Genomic DNA, 16,867 nt, shown 5'->3' on the forward strand with positions numbered 1-16,867 from the left:
ACTTGGTTTTACCAACGTCCGCGTGGCTACTTTTTGGTCTCCTTGATGGGTTTCGTCATTGGACGTCTAAGTTCAACAAGGGAGTGGAATCGGGTCTTTGACCCCTCTCTCATAACCCCCGTCCAGCTTTCACATTCAAGCTGCACGTGGCCTCGCGACAATTTCATCTTCTCATACTTTAGGATTCTGGAGGGAGACTCCAAAGTGGAAGAGTAAGAGGATTGATATTGACATTCATTCCAGCTCGTGCCAGTCATAAGAAGTCGCTACAGCGACAACACGACTAAGTACTAGATGTCCGCGTGCGGCTCGCTCGGAAATCTTATCATCATTTGCCTTATCCAAGTAGAACAGTCCCGGCTTTCTATGAAGAACTGCAGCTTTCTATCTTAGTAGATACATGTACTTAAAGAGGTATAGTTTATTAATAATTAACGCACATTTTATTTACCGCTCAATACCTTTTAGGTTAGCTTCATCACTACTATTATTATTACTATTATTCCCATTAGTTACTACTATTCCCATCGCTACTATTGCTACTATTGCTACTAGTACTCTGTATTCCTTGTGTATTTCTTATAGAATACGCCCTAGATAAGTAGTGTGTTGTAGCGATCATAATATTAATTGCGGCTTTAAGAAGACGAGCAGTCGTGTGGTAACCTATATCCTAATTTATTATCCCCTTTGCTACTCAATGTGACTGTGGCCGCAACTCCGGCTTGCTCTGTCTATAGCGTTAGAACATAACGAAAACGCGCCTTTCCAGCTTCAAAATCCACAATCCCTTGGTTTGCCTCTGCCATGGGTCTCTCCTGAACCCAAAGTTTGATTGCTTTATCGGCAGCCAAGTTCAACATCTCACGAATCTCTTCCCGAGACCCCGTGTTTGACCCGGTGAGTTTTATCCGCTGCGATACGAGCATGAAAGCGTTGACCTCAAACGAGCCGTCTTCCGGCAACCCGACTTGGATAAACGTGCCATCTAGGCCCACCAAGCTGAGATACTGGTTGAAAGGGACCTTGCTCGTGCCAATGGTGTTAATGATGATGTCAAACGCGCCAGCATGCTCAGCCATCCAGTCCGTATGCTCACTCGTCGCGATATAGTCGTCCGCGCCCATTCTCAAAACTTCATCTCGTTTCGCCTCACTCCGAGATATGCCCACAACTCTATCCGCCCCGAGCGCTTTGGTAAATAGAATACCGCAATGGCCTAGACCTCCAATCCCAATAACACCCACAGTCTTCCCCGGCCCACACCCGTTCAACTTCAGCGGCGAGTACACGGTGATGCCTCCGCAGAGCATGGGCGCGACCGACGCCGAGTCGAGCCGGTCATCAATCTTGAATGCGAAATGCGAAGGACACCGGTGGTGAGTCGCGTACCCGCCCATCGCCTTGCCACCGTTGTAATGGAAAGCACCGTACGTATGCACAGGTTTCTTGCAATATGATTCCTTTCCGCCCTCGCAGGCCTTGCAAGGGCCAAAACGACCAATACAGGCGTCCGCTTGGGCGCCAACGCCAACTCGATCCCCCACTTTGATGTTCCCAACGGCTGTTGACCCGACGCGGACGGCGATGCCGACGATCTCATGACCGACGCAGATTGGATAGGGGGCCGGGTACTATTGATTCGCATGGTTTATCAGCAATAAAGACGGCCATTTACGCAAGTTTGGCAGCGGACTGAAGATAACTGTATGTACCCAGCCACTGCGCAACGTGTGCAGGTCTGTCCCGCAGATGCCGCTGTGGGTGACTTTGATGTCGATATCTGTGTCTTGCCATTCCTTGGGTTCGAATTCTTGCCAGACCATATTCCCCTCCGCTGCTGACTTGTCGAGGCCAAGCCAGGCTTCGAATTTGTAGTTGGGAGCTGGCATGACGGCTAAGGATATGGACGAGTTATTGAGACTGTTGTGTTGTTGGTTCAAGGTTCCTAAAAGGCGGGCATAAGATCTAGGACTTGGTTAAAGGGTTGACGATTGCATGATTTGTTGTTCGGCAGTCAAAGAAAAATCGTATTATATACTTAGGTAAATGACCACTCGTACCTAAGAGGAGAGCATCTTTCCTCGATCTAGGTATTGCGCCGGCTGAAGAAATCTATATCCTTCAACGTACGCACTCCGTGGGGATTCCAGGGGAGCTGCCCATTTCTCGATACGACTTTATGATTTCGCACCACACGAGCCCCCTTGTTTGTTCGGTTGTAAACTGTTCAGACTATTATGTTGCTGTCGGTCCCACTATGCCGGATTTCCAACGGTCAATCTTATGGCCTTGGCTGACTTTTGCCATAGGTTGATACCAACCAACCGCATATGCATGTCGGGGCTATTGCCTAACAACGCTTAACACCAACGTAACGTCGTACTAAGGTGGATAGGAACTTGGTGTCATGAGGGGTTCTTATCCAGACACGGATCGACCAGGTTATTCTAATGCACATTATAAACATGAAGTCTTCAGTTTCTCCGTTCTGACTCACAAGCTGGAGACTTCGATCTTGCCGCGTGCTACTATCAACAGAGGTAAAGTTTCTCTAGGTGAACTTTGCCTACTCTAAAAAATAGCAGTAGTGCCACGAAAATCATCCTGAGAGAATGCCTGCAGTACCTATAACCGGGACGCCGGATAGAATATTAAAGATAGTGATAAAGGTAAGTCACAGGTGAGAATGATCAAACATAGAATAAAACAAATGACAACGGGTATAGATGAAAGGTGCAAGTATGATGAGGTGGCAAAGCGAGCCTTGCTGGCGTCGAAGTCACCAACACCGTTTTGAGAAGCTGAGCATGAGTTTGCGACCACGGGAGTGGTTCGGTCAAGGGTTAAGGGAAAAAGACAACATGTTGCCAAGAAACGAATGTGGTGAACAGAATTGCGTTATGCTAATCATGGGGCCTTCAGTCTTTTTCAAGATGAAATGCCACGTCAAAGTTTCCTATCCGTATAACCATGATGAAGCTATTTTACCTGCCGTAGGTGTGATCTCACACAACAAGGTGCTCAGTGACCTTGATGGTAGATAAAGTACTTATTCAAGCTATCCCGACTCCGGTATCTCTGGCACCAACCACTCGTTCAGAGGTATGTATCCATGATGAACCGGCGAATGCCACCAAATCAGATACCGCTTCGTCGATACAAGGAAAACTACTCGCCAAGTCTACACGGATCTTCAAATCGTGACTTCTCTTTCCGGGAAAGACACTTCAAATACCACCACCTCTCTGCAAGAATTCTGCAAGAGGTTTACCACTACATGTACCCTCTCATTGACGAGTTGGGAGCTCCAGTATCGGAAAGTGTTATCGCTGTGGATAGTTCTTCAGTAGCTTGAAGCACTTTGCTGGACCCACTGCTTACCTAGCGGCGCTTAGAAGTTTCGATAGATCATTTATAGTCGCACCATTGTTGAGCATGTAAATACCTTTGAGGTTTCGAAATGGCCGTAGTGCCACATGCAGTTTGGATGTGAGAGCCGGGCGGGGGGTCATAAGAGGTGCTTCAAACGCCAGGTTCCACCCCCTTGCTCTGCGTTCAATTACGAAGTCTACTACCAAGACCGAAAATTCAGCATTCAGACTTTGATAAACCTCAATTTCAGCTTGGGGTCATGCCGCTTAAAGAACTTAGGGCCTCGAATATCCGCAGGGGAGTTCAGCGAAGTGTCTCTAAACCAAGCATGGACGAAAATGCTCGCGTTCAGTAATTAGCAAAGTTGATGACAAAGTATCAAAATGGACAGTCGCCTTCTTATAGCCACTATTATTGACATACCGCACTACACTTCCAAGGCATATTATGTGACGAATATACAAACAGCAAAAGTAAAGGTTGTTGTCACGGTAACGTGAATGATAAGCGAGTGAGACAGACAAGTGAGTGAGACACAAAACTGCGCCGATGAGATAAACTGGCTTCCATATCAACATCAACAGCATCAATTCAATTCAAACTACTCATAATCCTCATCTTCAGACATCTCTTCAATAAACTGGCACGTTCGTGAATTGTGTCCCGGGTGACCACAAACGCCACACCGTCGCTGACCTGTCTCGGCCCTCAGTTTGCGACCACTAGTACGACGCATTTCCTCCTGAACCTGCGCAGTCACATCTTTCTGTGACTGTATATCTGCTGCGTCAGCTACAGTAAGACTTCCTCCATGTTGTAGGCGTGTTTTCTTAGTTCTCCGTCGTCGACTGAGTTGGTTATTCTCGTCTCTAAGAATCTGTACCTCAGATCTAAGTAAGGCTACTTGGTGCATGATGCCTCTTGTACCTTTAGAAAGTCGTTCAACAGCCTCGCAAATAGAGGTTGGGGAGCTGCTTTGGTGACGAGTGATCCGACTCTTAATAAAGTTGGATTGAGAGCTTGCCTCTACTGGGTTGTTTGGTGTCCTTGAAACCCAAGGCGGAGGTGTCTGTGGTAGTGATGCTGGAGGCGTTGGAGTGTGTAGCCGGATATCCAGCTTTGATAGGACGCTTTCTGCACTCAGAGGAACAAGCCCAGCTCCTCTCAAACCCCCTTGGATGTTTTTTTCAGTCATCGCTTGACTAAATGCGCTGCGATATGCAGGAAAGAAGTCCTCCTTTGAGATGTGGGTTACGCCCCGCCGCATCTTATCCTCAATTTGTTGCCCATACGCCGTCTTTAGCGGACCAAAGCACCCAACGTCAAGGGGCTGGAGTAGATGAGACGAATGAGGCGGCATACAAAGTGTAACGATCTTGTTTGCCTTGCAATATAGCTCAAAGTCTGTTGAGTGGTGACTTTCGTGCCCGTCGACGACGAGGAGGCGATATTGGCCTCTCAAACGTGGTTTCGTATGACGATCATAGTGCTGGATCCAATATAGGCCTCTTTCATTTGTTGTCCATCCGTTTTCTGACGTCGAAATGACCCAGTCGTCCGGGAAACCTGACTCTGTATACCAGGTTGAGAGGTGATATTGGCCTGCAACGATGATGTACGGCGGGACGTTATAGCCTTGCGAGTTGATGGCTTGAATCACTGTAACCCATTCTCGATTACCAGACTGCGCCATTTTTGTGTTTGAACGCCTTTCAGTACTTGTGACAACCATGCCAGATGCAATCTGGCCCATCATAAAGCCAGTCTCATCAAAGTTGTAGATATCAAACTCATCGATACCATACTTCGCGATTGTGTTCTTCACAAGAGCGAACCAGCCGCGAATAGCCTCTGCATCCTCGCATTGGGCCCTCTTGTAGTCGTACCTCCGAAAAAACCGCGTCCGCAATTGTGGTTGTCGTTTGACGAAGTTTAAGGCCCAGCGCTTCCCAACCGGAGGCGCGTCGCGATCAGCAAGCAGTCGATCAGCCATTTCTTCCACACCACGGATCCGGGGAGGGAATGATCGGGCATCTAGATCGAGAATGTGATCAACTAACGTCTGCTCTTCTAGCAAAGTAAGATTCCTCGAGTTCGGTATCCTGTCGCTTCGAGATGTAGAGCCCTTCAATCGTCGACTCAATGTTGCATGGCTGACCGAGTAGATCGTAGCTGCAGCCCGTGCACTAAGCTCTGGATTGATTCTGATAGCTTGAAGGGCCAGCTGTATGCCTGACTCATTACTTCTGGATGCCATGATGTGTTGTGGAAGAAACGTCTCCATTTGTGTTGAAGCATCATCGGCGCAGTTTTGTGTCTCACTCGCTTGTCTGTCTCACTCGCTTATCATTCACGTTAGCAGTGGCAAGGGCAGTGATACTATTAGTAGGAATAGAGCCGGGGTGTTGTTGAGCTCCAAACTATCATGTCACCCACTTGACTAAAGTAGGCAATCCGAGTTCATGGCCTTGCAGAACATGCACTGACAAGGGAAATGCATGTGTCAATAAATACAATCATCTGATAGAACTCAAAGTTGCAGCTCTCCAAGTCGGAAGTGTTCCCTTACAAGAAGTGACGATAAGATTTCAGAAAGAAGGAAGAACCGCACCCAGAACTCTGGTGCCTATGCACACACCTGGCCACAGTTGTGGCCGTATTCTAGAACACGTAAAGGTCATCATTTCAGTGGCACCTCAAGCTGAATAGAGTTTAAGCTGTTTACATAAGCTCCATGGTCGTTTCTGGGGAGGTAAGGACAGCAACTTCATGTCAATAACTCAATAGATGGTTTGGTAGTGTGATTTATGTAGAAGGGAAAAGGGCACCGAATCCCAAGCCCGAAAATGGCAAAGAGATCAATAAGGTTCTTATAATGGAACTGTCAGCGGAGGAGCTTGAACTCTTCAGATGACAGTCAAGTACAATATGATTGGACGGGTTAGGGTCTCTCCAACGGGGGGCAGTTATGTGTAGCACGCCATCGACTCCGACGATGGTGAATCAATTGCGCGAGCTGCAAGCAAGCTGACGCGACACACTAAACGCCCACACAGTTGCATCAGCCCCATTTAATACTTGTTCCTTGTCTTTTCCATAGCAGCGATGGAATCAGTTGTGAGAGCTCGATACGACTTTTCGTGGGCAGCAATGAATGCCTCTGACGAGACGATTGAAGTCTGTGACCAGGTTGCAAAGTGCTGGCATAGGGCTTAGCTTCAACGCAAAGTCCTATGAGAACCCAAGAAAATGCAACTAGGCTTGGTTAAGCTCCGACAACTGCCGCAACTAATTGTATAGTACAAGGTCATCCCATACAAGTTCTGTATCTCCTCGGGATACAACCGTTTAACCTGCTGTGGGAGGGTCAGATTCACGGAATAGGTAGCCTGTCGTCATCTACCTGTGGATCGTCTCTCGGTATCAGACCGAGAATTGGAGAAAGCGTGCCCCTTTCCTAGCTATGAGCACACCCAAATGCTCGTCACGCATTGTGGCGACGTTCCATGACAGCTTGGCTGGAGAGTAAGCCGTACCTTTGGGAAGCAGTGCATGTTGGAACCCCTGCTGAAAGAGTTTTGTCAAGAGACTCTTATATAGAACGGCTCAGCTGTGCTGCATGTTGGCAGGGCCTCTGTTTGACCTCTCGCTTTGTGTAGGCACCGTACGTCATTGTTTCTTCTTTTTAACGACGAGACAAGATGTCTTCGCAGCAACCGGTCGCGAAGCCGTCGCCCGCTGGGTCTGATACCTCGTCCGACCATGGCGGCTTGGGCTCCAAATCAGCGGTCGATGACAAGGTCATTGTCGATACAGCGCCTCCGACAGCGCCCGCTCTTGCAACACAGCAGACCCAGCGCATGGAAGCAGCAATGGGAGATGCCATACTGCGGTTCTTCAGAATTCGAAAAGGGCCAAAGGCTGAAGAGTATGACCTCGATGCGGTACGTATACCAACTCATGTCAACTTGCGACAGGCTCCGATCAATGGCATCTAACACGAGCAAAAGATTGCCACACAGCCGAGTATCTGGGATTCTGAGAACGTCGAAGAGTACAAGAGCCTCTATATCCACCCGCAATGGGAGAATTGGGCTGCTTTCGATCCGACTTTCCGATGGACATGGAGGGAAGAGCGAGCCGTGAGGCGCAAGATTGATTGGAAGATCATGGTGAATAGCCTACTGAGGCACTCGACAGAGAACCCAAGCTAACGACTGGCAGGTCTGGGCTTGTGTGATGTTCGCAGCCCTCAACATCGACCGAAACAACATCTCCAACGCCGTATCCGATAACATGCTCGACGATCTTGGTTTGACGCGAGGCGACTATGTGAGTGACGGAACTAAAGGACTGTTTGCTTGGCCATACGCTAATACGACCAAGAACCTTGGTCAAACGATTTCCCGAGTTGGCTTTCTGGTTGCCGAGCTTCCATCGCAGTTGATATCCAAGCGGTCGGTAATCTTTGTTTACCAGCTGGGAAACTGACACTGACTCCGGTGTCTAGCATTGGTCCCGATCTATGGATACCTATCCAGATCTGCCTCTTCTCTATCATCTCTGGGGCACAGTTCTTCCTAAAGGGTCGAGCGTCCTTCCTTGCAACAAGATACCTGATGTGAGTATGGTTGATGTCCATTGGGGGAAGCATTGATTGTACTTACAACCATCTGTTTAGCGCAACCTTCCAAGGAGGTTTCATCCCGTAAGTCTTGGTTTTCAACAAGCCTGCAGTCCAAGCTTTTAACTAACTCCTTGGCAGGGACACAATTCTTTACCTCAGTTACTGGTACACCGGCACCTCGGTCAGTAATTTGATATCGAACTTTCACACTAGAGCACCATTCTGACGTGATTCTCTAGCTTCCGATTCGATTGGCCTGGTTTTGGATGTCTTCGCAACTGGGTAAGTCGCCCTGTACCACCCTCAAGCTACATCCAACTCTGACTGATGTGACTTTGCAGTTGACATCGGTGTTGGATTCGCCGCCGTCGGTCTTGTTTCTATGCGCGGTATATTGGGCTATGAGGGTTGGCGTTGGTTGTTTCTTATCGAGTAAGCCTTTCCATGATGATCTTGCGATGTTGACAACTTGCTTACACACCGTCGACAGAGGCGCTTTCACTTGTAAGTCAACGCAGTGCATACTCTTTTAGCTGCATCGCTAACAATATTGGCCTAGTCTGCGTGGGGCTTTGCTCATTCTTCCTGATGCCTCAATGCCCTGCCAAGACGAAGAGTTGGTGGAATCCGAAAGGCTACTTCAACGAGAAGGAGGAGAAGATCATTGTCAACTCTGGTACGTCTCTCTCAAGCTCAACATCTATTCCAAAGCTAATCAATTTTGCTAGTCATCCGAGACGATCCGCAAAAGGGTGGCATGTACAACAGGCAAGGTCTGTCCGTCAAACAGATATGGGAATGCTCCAAGGATTACGACATGTGGCCCTTGTTCGCTCTCGGCTTGCTCTTTGGCTTGCCTAAGTATCCCGTCAACCAATACCTCACCTTGTCGCTCCGAGATCTCAAGTTCAACGTCATCCAGACCAACTTACTTTCGATTCCGTGGATCATAGGATCTAGTATCACCATGTTGGCCATCACGGCTGCGAGCGAGCTATGCAATAACCGAAGTTTCGTCGCCATGGCTGAGGATGCCTGGTTGCTGCCATGTTTCATCGCTCTGATCGTGATCGCGAACCCAAGTCCCTGGGCGTACTTTGCGATTGCAACAGTGTTGTTGTCCTTCCCTTAGTAAGTGCAGAGAAATACGCTTCTGTATTTTTGCTTGCTAATTACTACCAGTACGCACCCTATTCAAGTTGCCTGGACTAGTAGGAACGCTGGATCCGTCCAGAACAGAACAGTCTCTGCGTCGTAAGTTTCTGCAACTCTTGCTCATAGATGCTACTCGACTAACAACATGCCTCTAGCCTGTACAACATGTGGGTTCAAGTCAGTGGCATGATCGGCGCAAACAGTAAGTAGCTGTCTAACCCTCACATGATGATGGATGATGCTGAGTGGTCAAGTCTACCAACCAAGTGATTCTCCTCGATACTTCAAGGCCAACAAGGGTCTGTTGGTTATTTGCATTTGGATGTGTGTAAGTAGATGCTTCAATCATCCCAGGTCCTCGTCTCACAGCTCACACGATCTACAGGTGGTGCAGTACCCCTTCACCTACTTCTACTACCGGTGGAGGAATAATAGCAAGGCCAAGAAGTGGGATGCTATGACACCAGAGCAGCAACACGACTACCTTGCGAATACGACCGACAAAGGGAACAAACGGTGAGCTCCATCGACAACTGGTTGATTTCTTGAGTCTTACTAACGTCCTGCAGGCTCGACTTCCGGTTTGCTACGTGATTGATAACACCATTGTTTCAAACACGAATCAAGAGACGATTGGGGTGTCTCATACGATCTATGGGAAGACCTCGACAGCACAGTGAAGTCTCATGGAGCATTACTTCAACCCAGTTGGAGTTGATTTCTTGGCGTGATTTACGCTCCCCTCGTCCACTCTTAGCCAATGGACATCATGAATCTGGCAGCAGGCCGATGTCGATAGCACACTTAGAGTTATGCCATGATATTAATACCAAAAGTTTCAAGATGCTCTCCAAAAGAATTACGTGTGCGCTTTCATTCATATCTGATGTCTCTTACTGAGTTTTAGGTCTCTTGCGTGCGGTCACAACCGTCCCTCTCAGTGCTTTCGACTCAGCAAACCAACTAAACACCTTTGCGGCTACTTTGAACTTTCCTGCTGAGATCCCAAATGGCCTCAATGCCTTACTCTGGCTCTGAATATGATTGACGAGACCAGGGAACACATGTTCCGTGATATCTCTGAACTGGATGTGCTTCTCATCGTAGCCCGCGTCAACGAGCTGCTTCGTGTAGTCTGCCACCGTCACAAAAGCCGCAGCAGGACAACCCATCACCAGGCCAATGAGCTTGACCAGTAGCCTCCGTCGGTAAGACGCTTCATCGCTCAGCAGCAAATCAAAGGCCATAAACGAAGCATCAAGGTTCTTCGCTGCGTAGTTGAGTATTGGCTTTCTCGAAGGAAAGAAGTGGTACAGGCTGTCAAGGGCTAGTACCCATCTGTGTTGATCGCCGGTCTTTTGCTCGACCATAGACTTGACGGCAAACTTCACGCGCGCGTTCCAGGTGTCGGGGTTCGCGGCGTCAGCGCAAAAGATTTCAACAGCTCCGTCAACCAGCTTGAGCTTTGACACCTCCGATTGCACTCTGGACAAAGCCAGGCGATGCTGAGACTCATTTAAAGTGAGTCCTGCATAACGATATCCGGTAATGCCTCGGTCGTTGATGAGTCGTGCGAGCTCAAGTGACTGGTCACCACAACCAACACCCAAGTCTAGAATAGCTAATGTAGAGGACTGAAGTGAATCTTTGAAAATGTGGGCCTCTTCGAGCACCTTTAAAAGTAAATTGCGACAGGCCGTTTCAAAAACGGTAACGTGTAGGCCGTCGGCATTCGTCCTGGAACATGATAGTAAGTTAGTAGTGCTATGGCGGAGTGGAAGAGCATCATGATGGGCGATGAGATGATTTCATTTGAAATCGAGAGTAAAAAGAGAATGGGGAATGCAGCATCTACGAGGTGTCGTGAGGTCAGGGGAGGGACCAACCAATAGCCCATGTTCATCCACATGGTGGTGAACGGCACCTTGACATTGAGCTTCCAGTGGTCATTGTCGTAGACATCTTTTCGCTGCAGAGAGGGAACAGCAAGTGCCAGTATGATGAATAGAATCGTAAACGTGCAGCCAGATGCGCCGAGTAATACACCTTTCCAGAAGTCTGGAACGGCATGAATTGGTTGTGACATTGCATGAGATGAGTGAGAGTGAGGGAAGGTTGGTGCTGTGTCGCTCACTGAGAAGACCTTTGCAGTGAGATTCTGCCACGCGTGACCGGGCTTCTTGCCAGCTGGAGCAGACTGGCAGGGAAGAGCAGTGAAAGGATCCGGCAGGATTCGGAGGTCCGCGGCTTTTCGACGCCTAACGAAACTCCATGCCCGGGGTTTAAAGTAAGTAAGACTCTAAATTCAACTTCATTCCCTTCGCTCACATTATGTACACACTTTCTCATATGTTTCACACGCTTTGTGTTCATTGCCCCCTTGCGCTTGATGTCTCCCATGGAATCTCTACACCAAAGTCGTCTGCGACCCCCATTGCCGAAATGAGACACCCTTCAAGAAGAACCATTCCATCCCAGCACCATGCCCCAGCTAGCCATACACTGTCCTGGCCATTGGCCCAGTCTCTCGCCGCAACAGCCGAGTCAATCTTCTTGTCGAGAGCTCTCCTGTCCATTATCTTGCGTATGGCCGCTCTGCTCTTCGTCGTTCTCAGGGTTCTTGTGAACCTCGCCGTCTGCAGCACTCTCTTCGCGTCGGCCTGGGGATCCAGCAGGCAAGTGCTCACGACTGCCCCTCCTGGCATCGTATGCAATGCCTCCGTCTTCGCCGCATCTCGAGTGAAGTCACTCCTCAGACAAATGACCTGCGGCGGCGTGATATTCCCACGATGGTGTGAGCAGGTCGCTGGCCGGCATTCGTCGTCTTCCACGAGTGTGAACGACTGGCTCGATGACGCACCAGCCGGACGGAGCACCGAACATTCCACGCGAATCGTCGGTACCGGTTCGAGAACCTCGCGCAAGGGCATGAAGATCTTGCGAGTCACATCCGGTGACACAGCGAGGATAACCCGATCAAAGACTTCATACACGATTGGCCCGACCGGGTCGCTCGTCGACTGCCAGCGAACCCTTACTCTTCCGTCCGTTGTCGGCGCTACCTGAGCGACACATGCGCCTAGACGAATCCGCTTCATCTCTCTTGCCAGTCTGGCTTCGACCTGATGAACGCCGCCGCAGACCGTGTAGTGCTGCTGGCCGTACGAGAGCTTCTTGTAGTTCACTACATCGCCCGCAGGGAACGCTAGGAGCTCCGTGTGAGAGCACGTCGAGACACTGCTTAGGAGAGGGAGCAGATAATGCGTGATGTAGCGTCGCGGCATCCATACTCTCTCCAAATACTCGCCAAACGTCTCGTCCCCGTCGGAGCCTCCGGACGAGGGCCGGATCACGAAGCACGCGACCGTGAACCAGAATTGGCAGAGAACCAAATACAGGATCTCAAACAGATATGTGAGAACTCCGCGTTTCCCCGGCCAAGGTGGGATTTGGTGCAGATTAGACGCGTGGACAAAGTACTCTCCGGGGTCCCTATCGGCGCTTTGAAAACCTCCTGATGTAGGCGTTTTGGGTGATGCTGCATCCGCCTTCACAGGTAGTGTAGCTTTGGCGAATGAGAAGAGAAACCGGACGGGATGATATGGGATACCCAAGTGGTCATACATGCGCATCACGTTGGCGTAATAACCGCCAGCGAGGGCGCGCATAGGGAGGTCGATGCGCTCGACCTTGCCAGAGTTTTCATCTCGAATGGCGACGGAGGCTGAGTCGAATGACAGACTTTCGGCCTGTAAAAGTCAGTCTAGGCACCAAATCGTCACCTCCATCCTCAACATATGTGTACCTGTTCAAAAAGGGTCACAGCATATCGCCCCTGCTTGTCGTTTTGTAGAAGATATGCGGTAGTGAGGCCGGCTAGGCCAGTGCCGACGACGGCCACCTGGAGGGGATCCTCGCGGCCCATGTCGTGACGAGGAAGTCTTGTGAGATTTACGGAGTCGGAATGATGCTACTATGGTCACGCGTGCTGCCCGGTTGCTGGTTACGGAGTCATGGCTTTCAATCCTCAACTAACAGCTCTAGGGAAGCACCTCGACGAGCATATGGTGAGCAGTTGTACGAAAATGACGACCACCAAAAGGGCATTGGCACCACCTTGGAGACACATTTCCCACTCAGACAGCTCGGGGCCGAGCACCTTGAATTTTTTTCCACCCCGTCCCCCAGAAAGAAGCTCTCCTGAACGGAGACATCCCTGATTAAGTGGAGATGTATCCATACCGAGGTCGTGGGCCGTGACACGCTGTCGGGACAATTTGTTCTGGAAATGTTTGGGGCATGTCTCTGTCGGCCTGCTCAGTGCCACATTTGCCCCCTCGATCCTCGCTCATTCTCAAGAGAACCAAACAGATTCTAGAGAGTTAGATGTGTCATTCATGGTCATCATCACGAGAATTGGCCAGTGCCGCATATGATTTCGGCCGGTTCACATTGGGTAGTTAAGCATGGTTTACTTAGGCGCGTCGAAGCCATTCAGACGATCTTAGCTGTTCGGATAGAAAGTTGCGCCGACTCGAAGTTTTCCGGACGGCCCCACAAACTATGTTCTGCCCTGATCGCCGGCACTGTAGCTTAGCTTCTTGTTTATGACGAATAGGCACATGCAAGCTCACGTCAAATCATTCTGAGCCGCATGGCAATTCTAGAATGTTGTGGTTTTCGTCAAATCTGACGGCTGCTGTTGTTCGAAGGGCTCTTTGAAGCTTCTGTTGCTCACATCGTAAAATGAGCCCGCTGTCTCTGATTGACTGCTGAGTGAGAGATGAAGACATCTGCAGGTCAATACACAATCGGACCACTTTCTCACCTTTACATTTTTGACCGCACATACCTTACTGGGTTTCTTAGAATAAATCACCTCAAGAACCTGTGAACCAAGCCGGCTTGAGATTGCAGTAGTAAAATCGATGGCGGTAGAGATTCTCCGGAGGGGGTACTAACTTACAGTGCGAGATGTATTGAGCCGCGGCAGATGATTCGGTCACCCACTTGCCGCTTGGAAGTCCGCCGTGATCTTTCACAACCAGTAGCACCTCGCTTTCGTGAAATTGACTCCGCAGCGCCCTCCACAAAGTCAGACCCTTATGCCCCTGTCGGCCCCTGCGTAGCTTTGACAGAATTGACAATAGCTGTTCAGCTGGCGGCCGCTCAGTGCTCACAGAGTAATTACTTTAGTGTCACATGCTTGCGTTTCTTCAGCCAGGCAAGGCCGCAAGGCACTGATTTGGTGTTGCATGCCGTTATGAAGATTGGTTGTTGATACTACAGCAGTTGCTAAATGCCTACAGAGTAGATGCCGAATCTGTCGCGGCTCGCTTCAAGACCGTGCATGGAGACATGTTGTTCATCACATACAACGCCCAATAGCCAGAGGCTTTGAATAACCAGTTGGGGTCTCTTCTTTGATGTTGCGTCGATTGTCACTCATTTGACGTTCCACTTCCCAATTCTCAGCCGGCATTGCGCCGGTCATTGCTCGATGGTTCGTAGCTGGCCCACGTTCTTTCATTTTATCACAAAGCGAGGTAGCAAGTGGAAGACATGTATAGTAGAAAGTGGCTTGATTCCTCTAAGTGGAAGATCCGTATGGGGGTCATATCTATATACCGTACAAGACGGGTAATCGGCTTGTGGAAAGCGGTATCGTACGGCAGTAACCGGCAGCGCCATGTGTGGCGCTGCGACACATTTCAATTCCGTCTACTTCATGTCCTCTTGCCATCAGGACTGGTAGAACCGGCTCATGCTTGTCGCTATCTGCCAGAAGGCTGTCGAGCAGCATGTTCATCAGCTCTTTTCCCCGAAAACAAGCCGTCGGCAAGAGAGAGGCCGCTCACATAGCCGTTGGCACATACACCAACAGCACTTCGCCCGGCAGCATACAGCCCATCGATTTTGCTACCATCTTCGGTCAGGACTAGCCCGGTCTCCCCATCCACACGTAGCCCACCCAGCGTCAGTCCGTTAACAGCTTGGATTCCTTCGGTGCGACAAGATATATCAACACCAAAGAATGGAGCCTTTATCACCGGACTGCAGTAATCTGCTTCCTTGTGCATCGGATTCTCCATTCCGCTGGCGATCGCATCGTTGTAGATCTGAATTGTCGACCCCAGACCATCGGCCGAGATTCCGAAGGTGCTGGCGAGCGCTGCCAAAGAGCCAGCTTTTTTGTAGCCCCAGTAGAGCCAATGTAGCCTCTGAATAAGAAGAGGCATGTCGGTTTGCCGGAAGACTTGTTTCTTTGCTTTCACTCATTGATCCGAGTCGAGGATTAAAAAGCCCTTCCCACCATGTTGGCGTATCATAGTGTCGCTGAGTGCAGCCCCATAGACATCTTCCGCACCCATGCGCTCTCCAGCTTGAGATACGACGACACCCTCGAGCAGAGCTGTTGGAGGATACAAGAACCGCCACGCAGACATATTGTTCATGTTTGAGACTGAACCCCCGGCCGCCTGCCCGATCTTGATGCCCGATCCGTCATCACCATTGGTGCCGAGCGGAGCGACCTTGGAGAACTCGGGGAGGTGTTTCTGCCTCATCTCAGGGTTAAAAGCGAAGCCTCCGGCACTCAGAGCCACCGCTCCACTGTGTATGGTTTGCAGAGTGGACTGTTCTTGCCAGATTTTGTCTGCCTTCCGGTGATAGACGTCGGCGAGTTGCGACGCCATGATTTGGAATTTCTTCGTCTTTTGCGTGAGACCCTTGTGTTTCTGGAACAGCGAGTTGGTATCCGGCAACGTCTTGATGTCGACTCCGCCGACTTTATCCTTCTTTTCGTTGAAGAGAACCTGCCGAACCTTGGACGCTGGCTTGAAATCCCCTCCCAGACGTATCGCCGAGTCAAAGAGCGCCTGCCACAGCGCAGAGCCAGAGAACCCCGGCTGCACCATCCGATGTCCTCTCGGCGCCGGTGTCGACAGCTTGTTGAAAGGATACGATTTCTCATTGCCAGAGAAGTAGAGGTAATGCTTATTCGTCGGATAGCTAGTCTTGTAAGGACACAAGGAGGCCTCGAACCGTCCGCCATGCTTCTCGAGCCAATCGAGCCGCGCCACGCTCTCGTCGCAGAAACGCAGCAGAGTCTTCTCGTCGACTGCGTCTCCCGTTTCTTCCTTGAGATAGGCTAGCATATTTTCCGGGGTATCGTGGCCGTAGCCGACTTCTTTTTGTTGTCGGGTTCCCCCGCCTGCGTAGACTACGCCCCCTGAGAGCGCGGATGCTCCGCCGCCGTGGGCATCGTCAAGGAGAAGGACTCTGGCGCCTTTTTCTGCGGCTGCGATGCTTGTGCAGACACCGGCGATACCGGCACCGACGACTATTCTATCATGTTTTTGGCTGGATTTTACTGAATAGGTTGCGTGGAAGGAACGTGTCTTGGGATGGCACAGGATAGCAACTCTGAGATGTGCTGAGTGGTGGCGGGCAGTAAAGGAGGTCGCGCGTGAGGTGAGCATCGCAGAGGCTATTGTCTAGGTAACGTAAACGACATGGACGACATCACCGGGGTACCAGAATGACATGATAGTCTTAAATAATTCGCACATGCTGACATGCCAGCGTGCCGCGTTCCCTTAAAGATGGTTTGCTTCCTGATTGGGGCTTGGGCTTACATGTTTGTCCAACAGGCGGCGTGCATGGTGCCTAACAGGTAATATACCTGCCACCTTACTCCAATCCGACACG

At 50.1% G+C, this 16,867-nt stretch overlaps 5 protein-coding genes across 5 annotated transcripts; 1 reads left to right on the top strand and 4 right to left on the bottom strand.

Moving 5' to 3' along the window:
- Positions 1-734: 734 nt before the first annotated feature.
- Positions 735-1,892, bottom strand: BDP81DRAFT_451455 (cinnamyl alcohol dehydrogenase; the record flags this gene model as incomplete). Its single annotated transcript, XM_060592630.1, has 2 exons — positions 735-1,634; positions 1,716-1,892. 2 exons carry the CDS (start codon positions 1,890-1,892, stop codon positions 735-737), a joined length of 1,077 nt encoding a protein of 358 aa, XP_060442807.1.
- A 5,184-nt stretch (positions 1,893-7,076) lies between these two features.
- Positions 7,077-9,751, top strand: BDP81DRAFT_324398 (major facilitator superfamily transporter; the record flags this gene model as incomplete). Its single annotated transcript, XM_060584884.1, has 17 exons — positions 7,077-7,319; positions 7,386-7,547; positions 7,600-7,707; positions 7,762-7,832; positions 7,886-7,996; positions 8,057-8,083; positions 8,141-8,183; positions 8,242-8,284; positions 8,344-8,434; positions 8,493-8,506; positions 8,562-8,678; positions 8,731-9,133; positions 9,185-9,256; positions 9,313-9,359; positions 9,412-9,485; positions 9,543-9,673; positions 9,727-9,751. 17 exons carry the CDS (start codon positions 7,077-7,079, stop codon positions 9,749-9,751), a joined length of 1,782 nt encoding a protein of 593 aa, XP_060442808.1.
- Positions 9,752-9,948: 197 nt separating this feature from the next.
- Positions 9,949-11,243, bottom strand: BDP81DRAFT_378346 (uncharacterized protein; the record flags this gene model as incomplete). Its single annotated transcript, XM_060586794.1, has 2 exons — positions 9,949-10,894; positions 11,044-11,243. The coding sequence occupies 2 exons, from the start codon at positions 11,241-11,243 to the stop codon at positions 10,051-10,053; spliced, it is 1,044 nt and encodes a 347-aa protein (XP_060442809.1). The 3' UTR covers positions 9,949-10,050.
- A 227-nt stretch (positions 11,244-11,470) lies between these two features.
- Positions 11,471-13,331, bottom strand: BDP81DRAFT_352858 (uncharacterized protein). Its single transcript, XM_060586232.1, has 2 exons — positions 12,963-13,331; positions 11,471-12,906 (listed from the first exon to the last, which is right to left on the bottom strand). The coding sequence occupies exons 1-2, from the start codon at positions 13,080-13,082 to the stop codon at positions 11,527-11,529; spliced, it is 1,500 nt and encodes a 499-aa protein (XP_060442810.1). The 5' UTR covers positions 13,083-13,331; the 3' UTR covers positions 11,471-11,526.
- Positions 13,332-13,820: 489 nt separating this feature from the next.
- BDP81DRAFT_451458 (FAD binding domain-containing protein) lies at positions 13,821-16,638 on the bottom strand (the record flags this gene model as incomplete). Its single annotated transcript, XM_060592631.1, has 8 exons — positions 13,821-13,950; positions 14,010-14,013; positions 14,124-14,286; positions 14,349-14,440; positions 14,534-14,668; positions 14,828-14,946; positions 15,062-15,431; positions 15,471-16,638. The coding sequence occupies 8 exons, from the start codon at positions 16,636-16,638 to the stop codon at positions 13,821-13,823; spliced, it is 2,181 nt and encodes a 726-aa protein (XP_060442811.1).
- Positions 16,639-16,867: the final 229 nt, after the last annotated feature.

This window comes from Colletotrichum phormii (assembly GCF_030913505.1).
Source record: "Colletotrichum phormii strain CBS 102054 chromosome Unknown BDP81scaffold_15, whole genome shotgun sequence".
Classification (NCBI taxonomy): domain Eukaryota; kingdom Fungi; phylum Ascomycota; class Sordariomycetes; order Glomerellales; family Glomerellaceae; genus Colletotrichum; species Colletotrichum phormii.

What these genes read in the sequence shown, in the direction of transcription:
- BDP81DRAFT_352858 (XM_060586232.1), bottom strand. Translation starts at nt 13,082, where the DNA reads ATGGGCCGCGAGGATCCCCTCCAGGTGGCCGTCGTCGGCACTGGCCTA. An exon ending in CTGTGACCCTTTTTGAACAG is followed by an intron (nt 12,907 to 12,962) that starts GTACACATATGT and finishes TGACTTTTACAG; the next exon opens with GCCGAAAGTCTGTCATTCGA.